The sequence below is a fragment of the Charadrius vociferus genome, unplaced genomic scaffold (assembly GCF_000708025.1).
Source record: "Charadrius vociferus isolate BGI_N301 unplaced genomic scaffold, ASM70802v2 scaffold1578, whole genome shotgun sequence".
Lineage (NCBI taxonomy): Eukaryota > Metazoa > Chordata > Aves > Charadriiformes > Charadriidae > Charadrius > Charadrius vociferus.
Window position 1 is genome coordinate 15,725 of NW_009649704.1, and position 1,027 is coordinate 16,751.

The 1,027-nt window shown below is 69.3% G+C and overlaps 2 protein-coding genes across 2 annotated transcripts in view; both read left to right on the forward strand.

The window, feature by feature from the left end:
• The window catches only part of DLGAP3 (discs, large (Drosophila) homolog-associated protein 3), a 7,850-nt gene extending 7,598 nt beyond the window's left edge, over nt 1-252 (forward strand). The window contains exon 13 of the mRNA XM_009890600.1: nt 178-252. Coding sequence (XP_009888902.1) covers nt 178-252 — 75 coding nt within the window. The remainder of the gene's footprint in view (nt 1-177) is intronic.
• A 266-nt stretch (nt 253-518) lies between these two features.
• Nucleotides 519-1,027, forward strand: part of SMIM12 (small integral membrane protein 12) — a 2,086-nt gene continuing 1,577 nt past the window's right edge. Inside the window, exons 1-2 of the mRNA XM_009890601.1 lie at nt 519-568; nt 672-713. Coding sequence (XP_009888903.1) covers nt 519-568; nt 672-713 — 92 coding nt within the window. The remainder of the gene's footprint in view (nt 569-671; nt 714-1,027) is intronic.

Consider the following 1,027-nt stretch of genomic DNA (forward strand, 5'->3'; position numbering starts at 1 on the left):
CACGTGACCAGCTGTGTTCTGGCTGGTGGGACGGACCAGAGCAGCAGAACCCCCCGGTCACGGCGAGCCACCCCGCTTCCCTCGCACGGAGCATCGCGACGCGCTTCTCCCCTTCCCGCTCAGCCCTCCTTCCCCATCAGTCTGTCCCTCCATCCCTCTGTCCTTCCATCCCACCAGCCTGGAGTCCGGGAGCACCTCTGCAGGGTGGCACTAGCCGGGGACGCGGGATACGGTATCCCCGTGCCTTGCTGACGGTGGAAGCTGTTTCCCCGGTGTGCGAGCGAGGCAGTAGTGGTGGGGAGACCTGCCCGCAGCCCGTTTGCACCGGTGGTGCCGGGTGCCAGCGGGTGGGACAGGAGCATGGGCATGGCTTGGCTGCCCCTTGAGTGCGGGGCTGCTAGAGCTCACCCCGGGGGTCACTCCTTCTCCCTGACCTCCTGGTGCCCCACGGGGATGAGAGACCCCAGGATGGGGCTGTCGTGTGCCTGGGGCCCCGTGGGGCCAGGGGACACCCCGGGATGCCGCTGGTCCCAGCTCCTCCATCGCTGTGCACAGACCCGGGAGCAGGGTGGGGGGTCCCCAAAGGTCCCCTCCAGGGCGAGCGGTGTGAGGAGGCTGCATCTGCCCCGTCCCTGTCCCCATTCCCTCTCCAAGCATCCTGTCCCCCCCAGTGTCCCTTTTGGTGGCAGAAGGGGGGAGGACCCCGTCCCTGTCCCCCACCCCACCATGCCAGCAGCCCCACGCAGCATCACCAGCCCAGGCAGGGTCAGTGGGTGCCAGGTAGCTCCCGAAATCTGGGGCCAAACCTTGCCCAAGGCCCTTGAGCAGGGCAGTGGGACTGGAGGTGGCAGGGGGGGGGCCCAGCTCGTGCCCCCCATGTAGCAGGGGGGGCAGAGGCGAGCAGGGGGATGCCTCGACGGGGGTCTGTCGGTGCTAAACACCTCCGGGACGGCAGAGCCCTCTCAGCCACCCAAAGCCCTTTCCCACCCTGCTCCCCCCCCCCCCCCCCCCCGCGTTCGGGACGTGC